The 23,469-nt window shown below is 45.0% G+C and overlaps 1 protein-coding gene across 1 annotated transcript in view; it reads right to left on the minus strand.

Moving 5' to 3' along the window:
* Positions 1-7,059: 7,059 nt before the first annotated feature.
* LOC123751887 (ryanodine receptor-like) overlaps positions 7,060-23,469 on the minus strand; it is a 359,023-nt gene continuing 342,613 nt past the window's right edge. Inside the window, 3 exon segments of the mRNA XM_069306475.1 lie at positions 7,060-7,461; positions 13,700-13,924; positions 16,365-16,526. Coding sequence (XP_069162576.1) covers positions 7,075-7,461; positions 13,700-13,924; positions 16,365-16,526 — 774 coding nt within the window. The 3' untranslated portion in view covers positions 7,060-7,074.

Here is a 23,469-nt window from a genome sequence, read left to right on the forward strand (position 1 = left end):
ACTAACGCTGCACGATACGAGGCAACATTATTCGGCATCAGATGACGGTCCTGAAATAGCCACGAGAGAAAGGACATAACCTGAACCGAAAGCGGTGGAGAGACAAAAAGAACCGGAAGGACACGGGGAAACCTCATACTGCTGTGAGACGAAGCCCGTAGGTGGGACACCATCAAAGGAGTCACCTGATCACCATACAGTTGGTGATAGACTCGAGTCAAAAAATCCAAATGCGAAGACTCTAGAAGATCGAACCAGTCTCGTAATGGACCGGACCGATCTGCTGAAAGAGGCGGAGCCACAGGAAAACCTCCGGGTTCAGACCCTGAGCAAGCAGTGTCTGAAACCAAGGCTGGGCCGACCACCATGGAGCCAGAAGGACTACCCGCCCCTGTAAGTCTCTAAGGGAGCTAGGCCCTGGAGCAACAGCTGAACCAGGGTGAAAAGGTACAGGAACCCCCACCTCGACCAGTCTTGCCAAAAGACATCAACCCCGATGGCCTCACAGTAGGGGAAGGGAGTCACATATACCGAATGACACCTCAACCATGCAGACGCAAAGAGATCCACCTTCGGGCACCCAAACCTCTGGCAGAGCCAGCTGAACGAGTCGGCGTCGACCATCTATTCCGTGGACAGGGGAATGGACCGGGACAGGCCGTCCACCAGGACGTTGGACACTCCCAGGACATGAACGCCCAGGAGAGCCAACCCTCGAGAACTCAGCAGACGAGTCACCCGGTGACTCCGGGGAGCAGTCTGAATGAAGCCGGATCGTCGATCCGCGGGCGACCCGAACCCTTCAAAGCACAGACCACACCGCCGCGAACTCCCCCATTGCACTCACCTAGTTGTGGTTGCAGGGGTTGATCTTTGGTTCTTTGGTTGATTAGGTGCTGTGGACCAGACGTAAGAATGGATCCCACCGCCCCTGGCCGGCCTGTTGAGGAAGGGTCTTAAAGCCCCAGCCAAGAGACGATGCGTCCATGAACACATCAAGCAAGGGCTTGGGTAGGCGCCAAGGCACTGAACCCTGAAAAAAACGAAGAGGAAACCGGCGACACAACAGCCGAGGCAAGACCCTCGGGGGTCGAACCAGGCGATCACGAGAGAGGCGGAAGGTATGTCCCCGAAGGAACCAGACCAGCCGACAAAGCCAAACCCGACCCAGCGGGTAGACCAGCATCGCAAAGTTCAGGCTCCCACACAAACCCTCAATGCCAGGTAACTTGGGAGCCCCCCAGAAACAGGCACATGCAGGACTGCAGCCGAAGGAGAGATTCTAGAGGGCGAGACAAGGAAAGAAAAATCCCGAAGAGGATAACGGACCCAGGAGGAACAGAGCAGGCTGCCGTAACAGGAGAAAACTAAAAGCGCAGTACCCCGTGACCCACCAGTGCAAAAACTACCTCTTACCCCGAGGTAAACAAGAGAGGAAACCCCCCTCCCCCAACACCCGGGGCAGTCAATCACGAAGCTTCAAAATACCACAGAGGTAGACCCCAAGATGACTTGTGGAAGATAAACCCCAAGCCCCAAGGGCAGTACTTACAGGGCACTCACGGAAGGTAACCCTAAGCACATGCAGCCTGAGGACCTGTGAATATTTCTCTCAGCTCGCACACCACCATAACAGCAGTACTGCACACATAGCACAGCACAAGAGAAACTGGAACTGGAGCACACGACCGAGTCACAATCACATCAGCCTGAGAACTGTTGGTTGAATCGCCGGTGCGGCAGTCTGGGGCTCCTACCAAATCCCGGGGAGGGGTGAGCTGCACAGACAGGCGGTGCGGCTCATGTGACAGTCATGCTTGTTTGATCGTTTTCATTTGGCGAGTTCTGTCCACTCGTTTGTCTATTTTCGTCGTTTTACCCAGATTAAACGTTTGTTTTGAGGCGCTTACCTTTCTGTGTGCCTGTTTCGGTCGATGGCAGATACAGAATGCTCCAAATAACATGTGCATTTCTATAGGCCATTGCTCCTCGTGCCTCTCTGAGGGGGTGGGGGGGGGGCAGGTTCGGGCTCGTGGTCCCCGGTAGGCCTAGAACTCCATACATACTGACTGATGCCAAAGTTTACTGATATAAATATCAGCATGGATAGCTCCGGGGAGCCGAAAGGTATCCTCCCAGAAATAAACATTACTGTGTGTGTGTGTGCGCGCACACACGTGTGCATTCACACGCACACGTGTGTATATGTTTGTGTGTGTGTGTGCGCGTGTGTGTGTGCATGTGTGTGCGTGTGTGTGAATGTGTGTGTGAATGTATGTGTGTGTGTATGTGTGTGTGTGTGTGTGTGTGTGTGTGTGTGTGTGTGTGTGTGTGTGTGTGTGTGTGTGTGTGTGTGTGTGTGTGTGTGTGTGTGTGTGTGCGTGCGTGTGCGTGTGTGTGTGTTGCGTGTGTGTATGTTGTGTGTGTGTGTGTGTATGTGTGTGTGTGTATATGTATGTGTGAATATGTATGTGTGTGTGTATATATATATATATATATATATATGTCGTACCTAGTAGCCAGAACTCACTTCTCAGCCTACTATTCAAGGCCCGATTTGCCTAATAAGCCAAGTTTTCCTGAATTAATATATTTACTATAATTTTTTTCTTATGAAATGATAAAGCAACCCTTTTCTCTATGTATGAGGTCATTTTTTTTTTATTGGAGTTAAAATAAACGTAGATATATGACCGAACCTAACCAACCCTACCTAACCTAACCTAACCTATATTTATAGGTAAGGTTAGGTTAGGTAACCAAAAAAAGCTAGGTTAGGTTAAGTTAGGTAGGTTAGGTAGACGAAAAAACATTAATTCATGAAAACTTGGCTTATTAGGCAAATCGGGCCTTGAATAGTAGGCTGAGAAGTGCGTTCTGGCTATTAGGTACGACATATATATATATATATATATATATATATATATATATATATATATATATATATATATGTCGTACCTAGTAGCCAGAACTCACTTCTCAGCCTACTATTCAAGGCCCGATTTGCCTAATAAGCCAAGTTTTCCTGAAATAATATATTTACTATAATTTTGTTCTTATGAAATGATAAAGCTACCCTTTTCTCTATGTATGAGGTCAATTTTTTTTTATTGGAGTTAAAATTAACGTAGATATATGACCGAACCTAACCAACCCTACCTAACCTAACCTAACCTATATTTACAGGTAAGGTTAGGTTAGGTAGCCAAAAAAAGCTAGGTTAGGTTAGGTTAGGTAGGTTAGGTAGACGAAAAAGCATTAATTCATGAAAACTTGGCTTATTAGGCAAATCGGGCCTTGAATAGTAGGCTGAGAAGTGCGTTCTGGCTATTAGGTACGACATATATATATATATATATATATATATATATATATATATATATATATATCAGGATATTTGTTCACTTGCACAATGTCTCACTGAGGAACAGTGTAAATTATCTACAGCACGCCTGAGTACTGCTATGCTATTCATGGGGTTTATATCTGCAGTACTGTACTAGCAAAAATTTCAAAAATAATAAAAATAAAATGCCAAAACAAAGCAAAATAAAAAAAGGAAACATAGTCACAGGCCGCATTCACAACATTTTGGATATTAAGGCTGAAGTTTTGCCACAAGTGGAGGTTGTGTCGGTCTGGCATGGTCTCTGGGGTCTGGGAGGTCTTCACCAGCAGGTGTTAGGCGAGTTAGAAAGGGTTAGGTCGCATTCAGCCTTGAGACCCAAGATGTTAAAGGCTCGTGGCTGGGGCCAGACATCATCACCAGACGAGGCTGCTCGCCGACAACCCACACACACTGTCTCTTACTGTGTCTACAGCTTTACACAACGGAAGACACCCCCTCAGTTCAACCCGTTTTCATAATAGAACGTCGCATTTTGACATAACTGTACCCAAGGCCAAAAATTGTTGTACTAGAAAATGGTACCAGCTCGCAAAATTAACAATATCCCGTTTTCTGTTTTGCGTCCTCTGGTACGTTAGGTTAAGGGTACTTTAGTACGACAGTTTCTTGACGTTTGGAAACTTTAGCAGGACGGACTGCTCAGTTACTGTCCATAAGTAAGAAACAAATGCTCACATATTCACAAATGCAGTGTTTATGATATTGTGTTACGTATCGGGCATTGCAATTCGAACAGCATAACCCCTCAACACATCAGAACTTGGTCATTGTTGTTGACCTGAATGATTTCACGTATATGCTTAACAATGACTTATTAATATTCAAATTTCAACTAATACAATTATTTACAAAAGTCTGCAGTGTAATGGGCACCAATTATATTTGAACGTTTCTTGCGAGTGCCAATTTCATCATATCTTAACATTTCTATAGTTCCTAATGACCCCACAGTGATTCACTTTAGGAAGGAGGATATCAGATTTATCAGCATGAAAAGCCTATCGATGGTTCATAAATAGTCCTGTTAGATACTCATTTTTATCAATAGCCGAGTGATTTTTATACATTTCATGCGATTCATTTACATTTCATGTAAGTGATTCGTATAAAGACAAACGATTACAAATTATATTAAGCCTCAAGGATTACATTTACCAGTTTTTTAATTCTCAGGCGAAGATCATGTTGAAATAATCTGAATACAATATATTCAATAAGTTCAAACCTCACTTAATATTTAGATTATGGAACATGTCTGTTATTGGTGTAACTGTGGATTCCATACTATTAGTTAGTCTTTTACAACAGGTTGAGACTTTTTGGTGTTCATTATACACAATACATAACAAGCCTTTTTCTGACATAATATTTATGTAGGGTTAATGAAAGTTTCCCAGGTTGTCATAATCTCCACAACACTTTGTTGAATGTGAATTACTATTAGGTTTGATGAAACCTTTATAGGAAAATTATTATTCTGTAACTTAGTGTTTCTCTATACACAATGCTTCATAAAAAAATTTCATTATCATACAAATTTACTAAAGGGCTTTTCACAAATAAATATAATTCAATAGCGTTTTCATAGGTAAATATAATGAAACGGTTTCAATATATATACAGTATCCGATACTTTTATGTGCATAAAAATGTGGTAAAATGAAAACATTTTAATAGTATGTTTTGCCAGTGTAAATTTTGTTGTATACGTGTTTTCACGTTTTCTACAGCAAGTCTAAAGATATAGAGAGGATATAAATGCAGAGTGAAGGCGTATAGCTGTTAAGAACGGTTGTGTCTGTGAAAAAACGATTCGGCTGCTCAGTAGCCATTCTCATGACTCAAATGACCTCGGTTAAAATTGTTTTTTGTTTACAAACACAAAGCACTGCTTTTGTAACGCAATGATTCGACAGAGTCAGTGTATATGATTTATTTGATATATATATTACAATTCATTTGAGTAACCATCAGCAAGAACATTTACTAACTAATTGCTCACCAATTGGTTATTAAAAAACTGTAGCATGAATATCTCAAGAAATTCAAAACCTCTCTCCAGAAATAAATAAGAGGAGCGCAGGTCTGGTGATCATGTCTGGTGATTGTCATGCGCTTCCTCCCACTTGCTTGGGAGCCAGCAGCAAGAAAACATGGCTGGGGTAAAAGTCGTATTAACTAAACTCAAAATACAACAATATTGCTTTCTTTAGTAATTCATCGACACATTTTGTATTGCTCCCGGGTAAACTCTATATACACAGCTGTTAGCTTGGAACTGTTTCTTGAATATAATGAAACGCTGTGACAAGAAAGAATGCCAGTTAATGGCTCGCCAGGGAGAAACGACATATTTATTACTGCTAAACAAGTTTAAATTAGTATAACTGATGATATAATTAATTGAATAAGAGTTTAACCCGGGAGCCAGGGAGGGCCGAGGCTCCGAGGTGTCCACGACCCATTACCTGCGAATGTTATAGAAGGGCACGGAGCGAAGGCAGGCGATGGCAGCACGCTTTCGGGCAAATGACAGCAACTTCCTCCAACCCGAGCGAGAGGCAGGGGGAGTGCAGGCCTGTAGGCCGCCAGCACCAGATGTTAGTGGGTAGCATGGTTATCATGACACACTGCCTCCCTCACACCCACTACCCACCTGGATAATCCTACACCCACTTGCATCTCTCACTCACGCCCTACAGTGAAGTGAATGCAAAGTCTTTGTGAAGCAGAGGTCGTAGATGTGAAGAGGAGGCAGGGGTTAATATGGTTGTGGTGAGTGGCGTCATTACTACCACCGGGAAACCAGTACCCAGCCACACCACCACCTTCCTTATTGTGTCAGGTAATGCAAAACAATATGACAACTCACCACTTCAAAACCTGACAATTTTGTCAGATTTTGAATGCAATCCAAGATTTTTAATATGAATACAATCCAAGAAAGCAGCCAGGGTGGTAGGGTAGATGATTGTGGAGCCTAAGGTGTTAGGCGGGTGGGGCTACCAGTAAGGCATATATCACACACTGCCCACCCATTTACAATAGACAAGATATTGAGTTTTTAAACAAACGTTTCTCACTAGTGCTCCTTGTGAACGTTTTATGTAATGGGAATCCAATGCATGATCCGCAATTCAACATATACAAATTACTGCATGAAAAGGGCATTATTATAGTACAGTATTGTACTATAATAATGCTGACATTGTCCCTGACATTCCAGAGTATGACATTGTCCCTGCCTGGGGTATCTATGAACACGCCTTATGTTAGTATGGTAGTGTTGCCACTAAGTCAAAATTCTGAAAAGTAGAGCACTATTGCGTTTAATATTTATCATAGAGTATGAATCAATATCAAATTTAAAGTTAGTCTGGTTATTTGGATGGACTCATCATATCTTGGGAACAAAAAATCCCATTATTTTACACTTAACAGTGAAGGTCTTCAATTCCTATATAAAAAATATGTTTATGGAATAAGATCATATGCATTAAATGCCATGAACAATATTTCATATCTATAACCAAGCTCAAATAATAAACATGATGCAGAAGTGAAATTTCACACACAGAAATAATATGAAAGTGTAAATCCAGATCTGTAAATGAAGACAGATCGTAATCTCAGGGAAGGTAGGCAAGAGCCATGCAGAAGTGGTTTCAACTTTGTATACAACTGCATTCAAGTCTCTTGTTCAACAGCTCTGCGATTAAAAATATTATTTCAAAGTCTGACTGAAAGTTTGTGATGTTAAGATTTTTTTCAAAGATAGATCTTTTTGAAAAGTAATCTAATAACATTGCGGATGTTATAGCGTAGTAGTGAATAAGACTTGAGAGAGCAGTTGTAATGGGGAAGCAAGACACAGCAGCAGCAGCAGCAGCAGCACCACACTCTGGGACCAGGGCCGTCTGCGGGCTCTGGAAACCCAGGTACCTTGGCATCATGTGGAGGGAAGTCTGTCTGAAGCAGGCGATGACTGCACGTTTCCTCTGGATAGACACAACAGAACGCCAGACCTCCTTGGAGGACTGCGGGTGATCAATCTGTCGGGCCGCACCAGTGTTATTTATGTGTTGAAGAAATGCAACAGGAGGAAGTAAGCTCCATCAAAACCAATATAAAAAAATTTCCTATTTTTGAATGCAAATACTCATACTTTACACGCATATTACAAGCAGTTGTTATTGAACACGTGTGTCAGTTGACTGTGTTAGGGCAAACATCCTTCCACAGACCTCGTCCATATGTATTATTCTTCTTCACTTGGGAAAGAAGTTGAAAAATTAACTTTACAAAGCTTATTTTATTCTCATGGATTAAAATCCTGCTTAGCTCATCTTGCACAGCTCAGCTTGCACAGTTCAACTTGCACAACTCAACTTAGCATCTTCAGAGGAAAAAAGAGTAACGAGCGCAAAATAAGAATACAACAATGTGCATTGTCCATGTGAGGGAGGTGATTATATTGCCAACATTACAGGTTAATGACCTGCATTCTCATTGGTCGGCTGGGGCAGCTCTCGGCTGTTTTTTTGAAAGAAGGATGAATCTAGATATAGGCTGGCTAATGATAATTTCTAGAGTGTGTTTGATGTGAAGTGATCCTGCTATGTTTAGACTAATTGTGGCTGTATCTATTGTTTATTCTAATATTGCTGGTCAGGATCTCTGGTGATACTTTCGTAGAAATAATGTGATCTTTAATAGAGCCATGTTGTATACAGTATACATATTGAAGTAAGAGATGCATATATACACTGAAAGAGATGCTGTTGTCCAGCCTATACTTGAGAGCACTGAGGCTGACAGTCCACAAATGAACATATAAAAGCGCAAGCAATACTAGTCTCTTTCAAGGCGTTGTGGATTTGTCGGCTAGTTCAACATTTTCAAGTTCACAGTCTTCTAACTCTTCTAGCAAACAGTGAGCTATATCAAGAAATTAAGTGTTCGTAGGGGTCACATTGCTGCCAATTATGTCCTCTCCATGACACTCTCCTCTGGCTTATGAGTCTTTCTAGAAAAGCAGTTCCTATGGCAGGGTTTTGTAGCTGAGAAGGTTCTGTTGTGTTGGCTTCCTCAGTGGTAGGATGGAAATTAATCTTCCTTTTGATGACCTCTTCCACAAATCCATTAAACAAAATTCATTTATTATGTAATCTACTTTTACTGTGCCTTGAGGCATATTGAAGGAATTATTTATGAGCATTTTGATTCGGAAATTACAAAAATAGTGGTTCTCCAAAACCTTAACCACCATATTTCCTTCCTTCCGAAATGTTGATGTGCCAAACAGAAAAAGACTGAAACCCTGAGGTAAATGTGGAAAAAGATGAAAGTACTGTGAACTTCTGAAAAATTATACAAAACTAAGCAGAAATATATATAGTAAAACGTGCATTTGAACTGTTGAATTTTTTTTGCATGCAATATGTGTTTTCTGAGGGAAGCCCCGTTGGCTCCCCAGAACTATCCAGGCTGGTATGTTATTAATAGCTTTCTGGCATCAATCAAAGTGCATGGAGTTCTTGCCTACTGGAGACCACGAGCCAGAACCTGGCCCCCCTCAGAGAGGCATGAGGAGCAATGGCCTATTGAAACCCCCGTGTGGTTGGGAGCATTCTATGTCTGCCATTAACCGGGTCTGGCACCCCAGAAAGATAGGCGCCCCAAAACAAATCCCTATTCCGGTGAAAATATTGCTACCGAAGGCCGAAAGAGTGGACATGGATGGATGGATGGATGGATGCGACCCTTGAGTCCCCTCTGCTTCGTGCGAGAGTGATGATTGCTCTGTCCCCTTGTCTCAGGGTGACAATCACCGGTTGTGCCTCCGCCAAGCTGCCTGTCAGGTCGGTGATTCTTTAGACCCGGAATCGTGGGACGTTTATTCTTTGTACGTGCTCCAGTTCACCCAAGCTACTGAATATATGAGGGTGCAGGCAGCAGAGGCTGCCTGCCATGCTCGGTTTAGGTTGCTCCAATGCAATAGGTTCGTTGTTTCCCCAGATGCCCTGAGACTGCCCCGTTTTGGTTATAGGGGCCCGGGCTTGGGGGTAAAAGTCGCTTCAACTTTGGTTCCATTCGCCCCTCCTTGTCCTTCCCCTTCAGTGGTTCATTCAGTTTCCCCCACCCCCCTTGCTGCCGGTTCCAAAACGTCTGAGGGTTCCAGAGTCGGGGCAAAGTTTAGTTGGTGTTCAGACTTGGGAGGTATCAGAGGAGTTCCCTTCCGTGGCGACGGAGGCATTTGAGCCTAGTCCTCCAACTGGAGCATCTAAGTCTGACCATTGGGCCCCCTTCGTTCAAACTTGTTCGGCTGCTTTATTTAGAGGCGGGGAGGTTTGGAGGATAGCTCGGCCCCGGGTCCTCAGGGTGAGGTTCCCGGGGCAGGTCCATCTTTTGTTGGGAGCCGGGCACTTGGATGGCATCCGTGGAACTCAAAGATGCATATTAGAATGTCCAGATTCATTCAAGGTTCAGGGACTGGCTCGGTTTTGTTGTGGGGCGTCAAGGTTACCACTTTCGTTGCCTTCCATTCGGCTTCAGTCTGCTGCCTTGCTTTTTCACACACCTTACTCTGGTCGTGGTGACCCGCCTGCGTCTGTTAGATGTTCGGGTTCTGGCCTATCTCGACGACTGGCTGGTTTGGGCCTCAAGCCAGTATGCATGTCTGCTTGCCAGGGATTTGTGTCTTTCCCAGCTCACCGGGTTCGGGTTCTTGTTGAACTGGTGGAAGTCCCATCTGGTTCCCTCTCAGGTTCGATCTTGGCTGGGTCTTGTGTGAGACACTCAGACCGCTTCCTTGTCTCTTCTTCCGGCAGATCTGCTTTGCCTGCGTTCCCATCTTCATCTGTTCCTGAGGGGCTCCCGGGTCACCCGGCAGTTGCTTGAGGGTATGTGCAGGAGCCTGAACTTTGCCATGATGGTCTACCCACTGGGTCGGGTGTGGCTTCGTCGACTGTTCTGGTTCCTTTGGGGACGTCCCTTCCACCTCTATCGCGGCCACTGGATTCAGCCTCTGGGAGTTTTGCGTCGAATGCTGCGTCACTGGCTTCCTCTTCGTTTTTTGGGGAGTTCAGTGCCTTGGTACCTACCCGAGCCCTTGCTCGTTGTGTTCACGGATGCGTCGTCTCTTGGCTAGGGGTTTGTGACCAGTGCTCACCAGGCCAGCTAGGGATGGTGAGGTCTCTCCTTCTGTCGGGCTCACACCACGGTGCGGGAGTTTACAGCTGTGTGGATGTCACCCGGAGGGTTCGAGTCGCTCGTGGATCGACGATCCGGTTCCATTTGGAATGTTCCCTGGTGGTTCATTGCCTGAACCGAGGGGGGGTTCCATGCGGTCCTTGATTCTTTGGGGCTGGTTGCTTTGGGTTACTCGTCTGCTGAGTTCTCGGGGGTTTGGCTTTCCTGGCAGTTCACGTTCGAGGGTTGTCCAGTATCCTGGCGGATGCCCTGTCCTGGTTCATTCCCCTGTCCACGGAATAGACAGTCGATGCCATCTCGTTCATTTGGCTCTGCTAGACGTTTGGGCCTCTGGAAGTGGAACCCTTCGCGTCATCATGGTCGAGGCATCTCCCGGTATACGTGGCATCCCCTTCCCCACTACAAAGCCATCGGAGTCAATTCCTTCAGGCAGGACTGGGCAAGGTGGATTTACCTGTACCTCTTTCCCCCGGTTCAGCTGTTGCTCCAGGTCCTGGCTCGCTTGGAGACTTACCAGGGAAGAGTTGTCCTTCTGGCTCCTTGGTGGCCGGCCCAGCCTTGATTTCAGGTGCTGCTTGCTCGGTGTCCGAACCCACGGGTCTTCCTGCAGCTCTGCATCTTTCTGCAGATCAGTCCAACCCGGTACGAGGTCGGTTCGTTCTTCTCCTAGAGTTTTCACATCTGGAGTTTCTCACTCTAGTCTATCATCACTTGTATGGGGCACAGGCGGCTTTGTTGTTTGTCTCCTACCTGTGTGCTTTGTATCGCTGGAGTATGAAGTTTCCTGGAGGTCCTTCCGGTTTTTCTTATCACTGTGTAGGTGTACTTCGATCTCTGATAGGGTTGTTTTGTCCTTCCTTCCTTTCATGGTTGTTCCAGGACCGTCATCTTGTGCCAAATACTGTCGCCTCTTATCATGAGACGCTGATGGAGCTTCTCCAGCTTGCTTTCGGTACTGATGTTACTTCTGCCCCATTCTGCAAGCTGTCTGATGTGTTGTTTCACCTCTGGCCTGCTCGTGCGCCTCCTGAGCTGTCCTGGTCTTTGGACCAGGTGCTCTCTTTCCTTTCTTCTCCTCGGTTTGTTGTGGCCCCTTTGATTCATGATTGTTTATTCTAAGGGTCTTTTTCCTGTTGGCATTGGCCTCTGGGGTCGGGTTGGGGAGCTTCATGCTCTCTTCTGACACAGGGGTTTCTGCTCCTTCTGTCCTAGTGGTTGGTTTGTTCGGTTGTAGCCGTCTCCTTTTCTAGCGAAGAATGAGACTGCTGCTTTCCGGAGGGGTCCTTGGGTTGTTAACGCTTGGTTGGTCAGGCCAGGGGTGCATCATGTGTTGTGTCCGGCTGCTGCTCTCGGCCGTTATTTGCGCGCCACGACTTCGGTGGTCGGGGATGCGCTTTGGGTTGACCTGGTTTCCCTCCTTCCCTGTTCCTGGGCTCCGGTCCCCTCAGGTTGTCGGCAGGATTATTAAGCCTAACTAGCCTGCGGTATATCTCCATTCCCACGACGTTCGTAAGTTTGATGCTTTGGTTGCCGTCTTTGGCAACATGTCTTGGGTTGACATTCGGGCACGAGATTTTTGGATGTCGAACAGGGTCCTAGCCGCTCCCTTCCTTGTCAATGTCCCTGGACCTGGTAGGGCCTGCGTTGCTTTGGGTCGGCAGTTGCAGCAAGTTGTCTCAACTTTGCGTTGAGGAGAGAGGACTGACTGCCTCATGGGTATGTCTCTGTGTTTTTCTTTGTCTTTGGGTAGTTAGCTCCATTTTCTAGGTGAGACCCAGAGGCTTCCTGGCATCCCTCCCCTTCCTCCGGTCGGTGGTGTTTTTGACATCCAGCCTAAGAACTGCCGGTTGGATCGCCGGCACGAGTGTCTGGGGCTCACCCTTCCCCCTCCCAGGAAGAGAGTGTTGCGCAGACAGCGGCACGGCAATTTGATGACGTCATGCTCGTTTGCTAATTTTTGTTGGAGAGTTCTGTCTATTCATTCAGCTTTCCGTAACAATTTTTTTTTACCAGAATAGGGGTTTGTTTTGGGGCGCCTATCTTTCTGGCTGCCAGACCCGGCAGATGGCAGACATATAATGCTCCCAACCACACGGGGGTCTGTAATAGGCCATTGCTCCTCGTGCCACTCTGAGGGGGCCAGGTTCTGGCTCGTGGTCCCCGGTAGGCAAGAACTCCATGTACTTTGACTGATGCCAGAAAGCTAATAGTTACATATCAGCCTGGATAGCTCCGGGGAGTCTCCGGGGTCTCTCCCAGAAAATGGAGTTTTGTTACATTCAATGCTGTTTTTTTAATCAAATAATTCAACAGATTGTAAATAATAAAATTAATAATATTGAAACAAAAATTATAGATGGGAAGCAATACTGATATATACACCTTGGCAGGCTCAGGTGGTGGAATCGGGAGTGGTAAGCCACTTATTCTGAGAAATAAGCAGAAGCCTTTACTGAAGAGAGGAAGTATTGTAAGTAGGGAACATTGAGACAGAAGTAATGTAAGTAAGGAATACTGAGACAAGTAATGTAAGTAGGGAACACTGAGACACAAGTAATATAAGTAGGGAACACTGAGACACAAGTAATGTAAGCAAGGAACACTGAGACAGAAATAATGTAAGTATATAGGGAACACTGAGACAGAAGTAATGTAAGTATATAGGGAACACTGAGACAGAAGTAATGTAAGTATATAGGGAACACTGAGGCAGAAGTAATGTAAGTATATAGGGAACACTGAGACAGAAGTAATGTAAGTATATAGGGAACACTGAGACAGAAGTAATGTAAGTATATAGGGAACACTGAGGCAGAAGTAATGTAAGTATATAGGGAACACTGAGACAGAAGTAATGTAAGTATATAGGGAACACTGAGACAGAAGTAATGTAAGTATATAGGGAACACTGAGACAGAAGTAATGTAAGTATATAGGGAACACTGAGACAGAAGTAATGTAAGTATATAGGGAACACTGAGACAGAAGTAATGTAAGTAGGGAACACTGAGACACACTATACAATGCCTCTGAGCTGCCAATAGTGTGCGAGGCTGGCTGGCCTGGCGGGCAACTCACAATGTGGAGACCGTAGAGAACTTTGGCCATGGCGACGATGCGGTCGACTGTGTCGTCGACGGTAGGCACCAACTTTTTATCATCATCGTCTTCTCTTGGGACACGACCTCCACCCAGGCGAGAGTAGAGTGTGTGTTGCCAGTTCATTGCGTCAGATGGGTCGAAGTTGTCAGGCAATGTGAGCTGAGTCTTGGAAAAGTCTCGGATCTCTACCTCTGAAATTTTCTGTTGAAATGTGCGAAATAGACTTACTTTAGTGGATAAGTGTTTGATACATTCCATGACTGCCATTACCATAAAGTAATATATCACAAAAAGGTTGTAAAGACACAATGAACTTTCGCATACAATTCAAAACATTATATTAGACAGGCGTAGGCTGAACAGTAACAATGACAACAATATAGAAAAAACAAAAGGTGGAAGTTAACTTTGTTTGGAGACACTTGTGAAGTCTTCATCAAATATAACAAATATACACAGACATATCGTGGTTACATTGTTCTTATTAGTTACCCTTCTAATGAAGATGTTGACAATATTGTGCATAACATCTTTGATTTTAAATGGTCAATTGTTCAACATACTACAAAAATATATTACATTGTTAATATAAAAAATATATGCTCGGATTACATACATACATACATACATACATATATATATATACACACATAATCTGAGCATTTTCGAGGTTTAACACATTTTCAAGGAATAGATACTGTCAAAAGGAAGACTTCGAAATCAGGAAATTTGTTAGCCTAGGCAACATGAAGTAGCTAATAAACATATATAGAGCAACATTCTGTTAATACATTTCAGTTAAGGGGCCAGGTGCTCAAAAATATTTGTCCAAATATGAAAAATTGTGAAAACTGTCAAACAAATTTTACGTTATTTGATATCAGCCTCGTGAAAAATTTCATCCTACTATGTTAGGAAATGGATTTTATGTGAATATTTAAAAAAAACATTCTGATGATGAGGAGAACAGCTCCTATTGACTGGAACTGAGGGATAATGCAGTTATAAAGAGATGCAAGCACCTGTCCAGTGCACAAAGAAGAAGAATAGTAGTAAGGAGGGTCCACAAAGTGGATATGTAGCGGGTGCGTTTATAGCATTACTGAATAAAATATAATAACACAAATAATAATGAGTAAGTATATTATTTTGCTGTATTTTGTTATATATCATATAAATACATTGCCTAGTGCCAATATCTGATAGTTTCATCAATGTCCATTTTTTTTTTAATTTGTTGTTTTTGTATTTTGTCTCCTTTGTTTATAATCTGATTTTGTTGCAGCTTCTATATCTTGGAGAATACATACCCATCACTGTGTATGTGAAGAGTGAATGACATTATGCAACAAGTTAATCAGCCTCAGGTGGCAAAAGTTGTGACTTATTTATGTTTTGCCCAAAAGATGTACAGATTTGAAACTCTATTCTCTTTGCCTTTTTAGGTTGAACTGGTGAATGGGGACCAGATGCGAGCCTTATCACTTATATAAAATATACTTATTATCCTTATTAACCTATTATCCTTATGCTTATATCTGTTTTTTTAGGGGGGTTATTTTTTCTTGATTTCATTTCAACACATAGTGACCTACAACTTTATCATATTCGTATACGAATACCAAACAATGTTTATTATAACATACAAGTAAATTGATAAAATAGAACTACCATATTCATTGTCGATAACTTCAACATTAATTATCTCTAAAACAGGAATTTCAACTTTGAGCCTGAATAATGTTTCCAAGTCCAAGTTTCTGAGCGATTCTCAACAATTTTACATATTGTGTGTAACGTTCTTAGTTCTAAGGTTACATTTCTGCCATTTATTCATAAACTCATAACTTGGTAGTTATCCATTTTTGGCTTCTAAATTTTGCACATATTTGAAGGCCACGCTGACTACTTATTTTTGTTCTTGTTTATGTTATGATATTGATCCATTAGGAAAAGTTGGAGCATTTACCATGTAGATTATGCACAATATATTTGAGAATGTTTGAGGAAGGTTGATAAATTGCACTCGTGGCCCCTTAATCCTGGAATAGTACGCTGCCACACATGGATATTCAGCAGGCTATGGTTTCTGGATAACAGATTTTTCTTTTCCAATAACTAATTGGTTGGAATAAATGGGTTGCTATACTCACCTAGTTGTGCTTACAGGGATTGAGTTTCGGCTCTTTGGTTTCGTCGCTCACCTATCAATCAACTGGTGTACAAGCTCCTGAGCTTATTGGGTTCTATAATAGAGTATATATATTTGTAACTGTGTATGGAGTCTGCCTCACATCACTGCTTCCATTTGTTAACTACTCTGACACTGAACAAATTCTTTCTAATATCACCGTGGTTGATTTGAGTACATGCACTAGGTTTCCACCTGTGACCCTTATTCATGTTCTATGCAACATGAACAAGGGGATATTAGGAAGAACTGAGGATACGTGGCAGAGTGTCTTCCTGTAATCCCAGCTGCCGACCTGTCAGCAGGGATTCACCTGTATATTTACAAGGTGTAGACTCAGTAGTTTTTTTTTTAAATACTGAAAAGCTGGAATTTATAATTTGTCTCAAGATATTAAAAACTGAAGCATATTTTCTCCTGAGACAGGAATAGAATACTTATTATACCAACCGCGAGGAACTTTTCTTTGCAGTGCTGCACAAGTTCTTGTTCCCTGCCAGCAAAGAGATTAAGGCCTACGGGGAGGAGGCGCTTGAGGCAGGCCACCATCAGCGAGGCGGCCAGCTCCTTCTCCTTGCTCGCCTTCTTCCCACCCGTTCGCTTCTTCTTTTTCTGAAATTATAATAACAACATGAATTACCGTCAACTCTTTATCATGTGTCTGGCATGCTGGATTTAAAGCCGATATTATCACTAATTTTAAACAAATTTGCGTGATGACTGGTGGGAACAATGGGAATCTTAGAGAAGTAAAAAATTGGATGCATACATAAAAAAACTGGTTGAGTATGTTCATGCAAATTAAGATTGGCAATGGCTGGTGGGTGCTTAATATCTCGTTATGTTAATTTCTCCAAAATTGTCTAATTTTATACTTTTTAATAATAGTTTTTATTTATTTATTTTAACAAATTATAATACATTAACAAAGCATCAGTCATTTTAATTAATTTATTATATTTAGAATTATTTAGGTTATTCCATCTTTTGCAGCACCTTTTGCCATGTTATTTGTTGTGTTTTAGTTACAGTGGTATTTGTTGTTTTAAACTAAACACAATTTATATTCCATACATGTATTTATATATGCCATAGTAAACAATTAATGTAAAAAGTCTAGTTATCGACGACAACCATGAAGCTCACACCAAGGATATCAGGGACATTTTATATAAAAAACCTAACCAATGGATTTTCAAATGCAAGTATTAATACTATGAGTAAAAGTAAAGGGAGTTTCATAATGTTATTTAGTAATAGGAAACTTTCACTTCAACACTAACTCAAGAGTTTAAAAAGTAACCAAAACACATGATATGTCAAGAGTCATAAACAGTATTATGTTCCCCACTCTGCACTTCCCACGTTATACAGTACTACTCAAAAACTTGTTGGCAGTAACCCTGCAGAAATCATATCTACAACACAGTCTGTTTACAAACAGCATACATTCCCATGCATCAGATCCATAAACCTTCTTAAAATTCACACACTGCATACTGTCTACTTTGGTCTTTATACTTCCAAACTAACCCATACTAAAAACATTTTCTAAAAGGTAGTTTATAGAACATATGAACTTCTGACAATGCATTATATACCTTTGAAATTCCTTGAATCCGACCAAATCTATACAACACTCCATGCATATAAAGGAACAAACAATACGGAACTCTCTTCCTAATGCAACAAAGAGTTGATCAATCTTTTCTTTATTCAAAAGTAGATAAAATAAACATAAATATTTAAATTATAACATTCAAACACTTAAAAAAGGTACACCACACAAAATCTGAAGTCAAATTACAAAATATGTTTATTTTAATAACTAGTTAATTGCAATTTTAAAATTATTTGCGGCTAAATTTTTCAGAATGTTACGAAGTTCCTTACCTATATGGTTGCTTAGGGTATCCAAATAATAATATTTAATATTAAGAATTGAGTTAGGGCATGTAACAATTTTAACATCACGGGAAAAGTATTAATACTAATAATTAAAAGTATTAATACTAATAATTAAAAGTATTAAACTGAAAACTTAAAATCTAATTAAATATTTTGCCTGGAAAAGCATTAGATTATAATATGTAATTACGTGACTTTTCTGGGGGGGAGCCCCGTCGGCTTCCCGGAGCTTTACCAGGCTGATATGCTAATGTCAGACTTTGACATCAGTCATGTGTATGGTGTTACCGGGCCTACCGGGGACCACGGCCAGAACCTGGCCCCCCCTCAGAGAGGCAAGGGGGAGCAATGGCCTATAGAAACCCCCGTGTGGTTGGAAGCATTCTATGTCTACCATCAACTGGGTCAAGCATCCAGAAAGGTAAGTATTCCAAAACAAACCCCTATTCTGGTTAAAATTGCTACCAAAAGCCGAACTAGTGGATGTAACTCCCCAACAGAAAACAAGCAAACTAGTATGACGTCACACGTCATCGCGCCGCTGTCTGCGCAGCTCCCCCCTCCCCGGGAGGGGGAAGGGAAAGCCCCAGACCTCCCACGCCGGCTATCCACCCATCAGTTCTTTGGCTGATGCTATGGGCACCGGTTGTGTGCTCCGGCTCCGGTAGTTGTATCAGCACTGTACCTAGAGTGTGGTGTCTGTCTTCTAGCCGGGAGTGAGTCTCCAGTACTCGGGCTGCATGCGCCTAGGGTTACCTTCCCTAGGTGTCCTGTAAGTACTGCCCTTGGGGCTTGGGGCCACCTTCCACAAGTTCCTAGGGTTCTGCCCCTGCTAGGCCGTTTACTGCTTGTGTTCTGAGTATTTTTCTGGTGGTTCCCCCTGCTAGGTCCCCGTGAGTGTACACGTCCCGGGGGTTCAGCTCTTAGAAAGTTGTTTGGTAGGTTTGGGCGCCGGTTAGCAGTACCCTGCCTGAGATTACCTGAACGCAAGTCCTCTTATAGTAAACGCTCGAGACCCTGGGAAACCCCTGGGGGCGCGCGGGTCCGACGGATGTGACCCCAGAGTGCCCCCTCGCTTCCAGCGAGTTTGAGGTTTGCTCTCACCCCTTGTCTCAGGGTGACTCTGTTTTGCCTCCGTCTGCTGCCTGTTGGGTCGGTGACACCTTCGACCTGGAGTCAGGCGCGTTTTGTTGCTCGTTGTGGCTCGGTTACCCAGTTGTGCTGACTAAGCGGTGCGGGCAGTAGGGGCGTTGCGCTTTGAGCCTTGGTGGTGGCAATGCTCTCGTTCATTTGCTCCCCGGGAGCTCCGGGGCTGCCCCGTTTTGGTTCGTGTTGGGACTTGGGGGTGCTGGTTGCTTAGGTTCCTTCCACGCCCCCTTGTCTTTTCCCTGGATCCCCCCTTCCTGCCTACATCCGGTTCCTTACCGTCTGTGGGTTCGGGGCGGGATTTGATGGTGTTGAGACTCGGGCAATCTCAGGGAATTCCCCTTCTGGGGTAGTGACGGGGGCATTTGAGCCTGTTCCTCCAGCCATGTTGTAAGAGTCTGCCAGTGGGCTCCCTTCCTTAGTATTTTCACAGCTGCCCTGGTTTTCTGGTACGGCCGGGGCTTTGGGGGGACGGCTCGGTCCCATGGCCTGTCGTGTAGGTTCCTGGGGCTGGGGAGGGGCTGACTTGGGGGCCTTGGCTCCATAGGACCCCGTGGGGGGGTTTTCTTCCCCTCTAGGCGGGGCTTGTGGTTACGCAGAGTGGGGTTTCCCCCCCCCCCCCCCCCCCCACTCGCCGTACGTGTTGTTGGGCGTCGGCCCCTTCCCGGGCTCTGTTCCTTGGCCTTTGAGTCAGTTGTTTCCGTCCTGTGGGTGCATGTCCCCCCCCCCCCCTCAATGTGGGACGGTGTCTTCGTCATGTTTCCCCGTTCTTGGGGTTCTATGTGACTTCGGGTCTTGGGTGCGACTGTGCTTTTGTGTGCCTTTGGGACTGGTGTTTGCTTCTGTCTTCTCGAGGGTTCGGGAAGGTTTTTCGCTATTTCCCATATTATTGGAACGTCTGTCGGCTCCTAGTCCGGGTCGCCGTATTGGGTTACTTGTAGCCTGGTTGGGCTACTTGTGGCCCGATTGGGCTTCTTGTGGCCCGATTGGGCTACTTGTGGCCCGGTTGGGCTACTTGTGGCCCGGTTGGGCTGCCCATGGCCCAGTTGGGTTCCCTTTGGGCTCTTCGTCTTTGCTTCGTTGGCCGGTTTTGTTGTTACTGCTTCCTCTTTTGGCTACTTTTCTAGTGCAGTAGTCCTGGTTGGCGCCTTCCCGCAGAGCGGGTTGTGCGGTTCGGCCAGCATGTCATGCGCATGCGCCGTGGAGTTTGTTTTGGTCTGGGCGGTGTGTTTCAGTGCTGGTGTATTGCGCCCTTTTTTCTCGAGTGCTTCACCTCTCGCTCTTCTCCCTTGCTCCGGTATGTGCCCCTTCACTCCGGGAGTGTCCTGGATTGCAGCTGCGGGGAGGACGCCGAGGTTTTTCCTGTGTCATGGGTGTGGGTCAACTCCTTCGCCTCTACCCTGCTCTCCAGCGTGTCCGGCTCTGGCTTCTTCACCTGGCAGTGCTCCCAGGATCTTCTGGGTGCTGTTGGGTCGTGTCACGTTCGTGCCTCCGTTCGACAGGTGAATGAGTTTCTGCGATCTGGCGTTTTTTGGCCGGGTGCTGGATGCGAGGATGTTTATATACCTGTCTTTATTTAGGTATATCTATGTACGACTGAGACCATTCGCACACCAGTGACTGTCCCTTTTCAACCCTTCCAGTCCCACTCATGTGCATGTCCAACCGATGCTAGAGTCATTCAGGGGACCCACCTCTTTCGTGTTATGAGGTGTGTGGGTTGTGGTGCTGGTTATGTACTCACCTAGTATGGCTCTTCTGGCTGTGCTTGCAGGGTTTGAGCTCTGGCTCTTGGGTCCCGCCTATGTGGAAGAACTTGCGGGATAGTACCAGTGGAGTGCAGTGATGCAATAGGCACAATCGGGGAACACGGTATAATCATCAGAGGTCTGCGGTTATTACACGTCCTACCTACGAGTATACGCCATATTGCCGGTACATCCGTGGTCTTCCAAGGTACACTGGCCTGTTTTTGAATAGAGGTTCCGGCCCATCCTGCTGCGGTGGGTATGTGGGCCTGCGGGCCGTTCCCAGCAGCAGCCTGGTGGATCACCCTCTCACAAGTCTAGCCTAGCCTTGTGCCGGGCTTGGGGTGTAAATTGAACTCCCGGAACCCCATCCAACAGGTATCGAGCAGGTTTCTTTGCCGTCGGTCGCCTGGTGTGCAGGTTCTTGGGCCTGCTGGGTTCTGTCGTGTCTCCATTGGCCCTGTCTGGGGTCTGCCTGCACCGTTCTCTGCCTTTGCAGAAGCGAGTTACTATTTACATGTTGCGGTGGTGCCTGTTGTTGCAGCACGTGTGCATTGGTAACATGTATTGCAGTGGCATGTCCTTGTTCCAGTGTCCTTTTATTGGTGTGGCGCTTTTGCTGCTGTTTTGTACCTAGGGTTTGCGTATGGGGGTTTGCTTTTTATTTTTCGTGGTCTTCGGGTCCCTGGCTGGGCTCTCTCATGTGCGTGGGGTTTCTGTCCCTGCCTGATTGTCCACCCCTGGTTGTTTCCTGGGGTTTGTGCTTCAGCTCTTTCGTCCTGCCTCTCCCCAGTCGCTTTCCTGGCATCTCCTTTGGTCGGTTTTGCCTGCACTTGCTGCTGTGGGGGGGGGGGGGGGTTCTACCGCTTCCCTTCCTTGTGTGTCCCCTTTGTTTTCTCCTCTGCCGCAGGGGTGTTCTGTTTGCGTTCCTTGGCTTCTTGGGCGTTCTTATCAGCCTGCGTCCTATGGTGGGCTTATTTGTCTTGGTCTGTTTCAGTTGCTCGTTCCCCTTGGTTCAGGTACTGTTTCTGGAGGCAACCCTTACGCCTTCTTCGGTTTTCCTGGCTTGCCCTGCCGGTTGGCTTTTCGGGGTCTTGCAATGTCTCGCGTCAGACCCGTCGTTTCTGCAACCCGTTCTGGCACTTTCTTACAGCCAATATTGACTTATTAAATAAGTGCATATGTGACATACTAATTTATTGTGAATATTTTAGTTTACCTTGAAAAGCTTCATAGAAAACACCGACCTTACCTAACCTTCTTAGTATGTTAAGATAAGCATCTTATTGCTTCGTAATTACAATTATTACTTAACCTATACCTATAATAGGTTAAGTAATTACTAATTACTTTGTAATTACTAATTACTTTGTAATTACAATTATTAATTAACCTATACCTATAATAGGTTAAGTAATTACTAATTACTTCGTAATTACAATTATTACTTAACCTATACCTATAATAGGTTAAGTAATAATTGTAATTACGAAGCAATAAGATGCTTATCTTAACATACTAAGAAGGTTAGGTAAGGTCGGTGTTTTCTATGAAGCTTTTCAAGGTAAACTAAAATATTCACAATAAATTAGTATGTCACATATGCACGTATTTAATAAGTCAATATTGACTATACGAAAGTGCGAGAATGGGTTGGTTTCTGATCTCCTGGCGGGCTTACTTACTTACTTACTTACGGCCGATGTTCCATCTCCTTGTGCCGCCTGGGTTTCGGTGGTCGTGCCCGAGATCTTCCCGCGACTCCACCTTTTCCTAGGCTCGGAGGGGCCTTGTCGGGGCTGCTTCCGTTCTGCCTCGCGGTCTCGCCTCTGGCTGGTGGTCGGGTGGATTCGTGGTAGGTGTCCCACCTGCGTACTTCTTCTTGGGGGCAGTATGGGGTAATTTGGCGGTCCTTTCTTTTCCTCCTGTCCCTTCTTAGGTGACAGCTGTTGTTCACGTTGGCTTGGTTTTTCTGGTGGGGTTTGGGCGCCGTCATATTGCCACATGCTGTCGCCTCTTTTCATGCGGCGCTGGCGGAGCTGCTTCGGCTTGCCTTCGGTCTTTGTGTGCTTCTGCACAGTTAGTAAGCTGTCTCGTGCATTGTTCCACCTCCGGCCTGTTCGTGCGCTGCTTGCACCGTCCTGGTCTCTGGTCAGCGTGCTTTGTCTTCTCTTCGGTTGGTGGTGAGCCTTCGATTCTGGTTTGTTTTTTCGTCGGCACTTTTTCCTGTTGGCATTTGCCTCTGGGAATCGGGTCGCTGGGCTTCTTGCTCCTCCGCTGGGGGTTTCTGCTCCTTCAGTTTTAGCGTTTTGATTGTTCGGTGGCAGCAGTCTCCATCTTTTCTGGCATGGGATGGGGCTGCTGCGTTCCGGAAGGGTTCTTGGTTTATTGATGCTTGGTTGATCGGGTCGGGGGTGTGTCGTGTTTTGTGTTCAATGGCGGCCCTCCGCTGTTATTTGCGTGCCACGGCATCTGTGTCCGGGGCGCATTTTCAGTTGATCTGGTTCCGTTCTTCCCTGTTCGCGGGTGATGGTTTCCCGGGTTGTCAGCCGTGTTCTTGCGGCTAACCTTCCTGTGTTCTTCCCCCATGCCAGTGGCTTCGCTGCTCTTGCTGCCGTCTGGGTGACATGTCCTTGCTGTCATTCGGGCACGGATCTTTGGTGTTCGTACTGGGGCCTTGCTGCTCGTTGTCTCGTGATGTTCCGGGGCCCTTTTGGGGCTGCGACGCCTTGGGTTGGCGTTTGCTGCCGGTT

Source organism: Procambarus clarkii, chromosome 58, assembly GCF_040958095.1.
Source record: "Procambarus clarkii isolate CNS0578487 chromosome 58, FALCON_Pclarkii_2.0, whole genome shotgun sequence".
Taxonomy (NCBI): domain Eukaryota; kingdom Metazoa; phylum Arthropoda; class Malacostraca; order Decapoda; family Cambaridae; genus Procambarus; species Procambarus clarkii.